The sequence below is a fragment of the Arachis duranensis genome, chromosome 6 (genome assembly GCF_000817695.3).
Source record: "Arachis duranensis cultivar V14167 chromosome 6, aradu.V14167.gnm2.J7QH, whole genome shotgun sequence".
NCBI classification, from domain to species: domain Eukaryota; kingdom Viridiplantae; phylum Streptophyta; class Magnoliopsida; order Fabales; family Fabaceae; genus Arachis; species Arachis duranensis.
In genome coordinates, this window is record NC_029777.3 from 1834632 (window position 1) to 1834967 (window position 336).

The 336-nt window shown below is 43.8% G+C and overlaps 1 protein-coding gene across 1 annotated transcript in view; it reads left to right on the plus strand.

Moving 5' to 3' along the window:
• The window catches only part of LOC107491907 (heterogeneous nuclear ribonucleoprotein Q-like), a 3943-nt gene extending 3613 nt beyond the window's left edge, over window positions 1–330 (plus strand). The window contains exons 8-9 of the mRNA XM_052263370.1: window positions 1–50; window positions 133–330. The exon at window positions 1–50 is cut by the window's left edge and continues 24 nt beyond it. Coding sequence (XP_052119330.1) covers window positions 1–50; window positions 133–271 — 189 coding nt within the window. The 3' untranslated portion in view covers window positions 272–330. The remainder of the gene's footprint in view (window positions 51–132) is intronic.
• Window positions 331–336: the final 6 nt, after the last annotated feature.

Genomic DNA, 336 nt, shown 5'->3' on the forward strand with positions numbered 1-336 from the left:
ATGCAGATGGTTCCAATGGTATTACCAGATGGTCAAATCGGCTATGTCCTGTAAGTTGTTACAGCCTATTTACAATTTCTGTTTTGAGTTATCTTATATGATACCTTAATTTCATATTGGGACATGCTGCAGTCAACAGCCTGGTGTACAGGCACCACCGGCCCGACCTCGCAGAACTGATCGGAACAATGGTCCAAGTGGTCAACCGGGCCGAGCAGGAGGTGGTGGCAGCGAAGAAAGCAACCGTAATAGAAGGTACCGACCCTATTAGTGGTAGAATGCAGATAGATGCGATGGTTTTTTTATTTTTTTTGTTTTTTTTTTGTGTTTGGATGG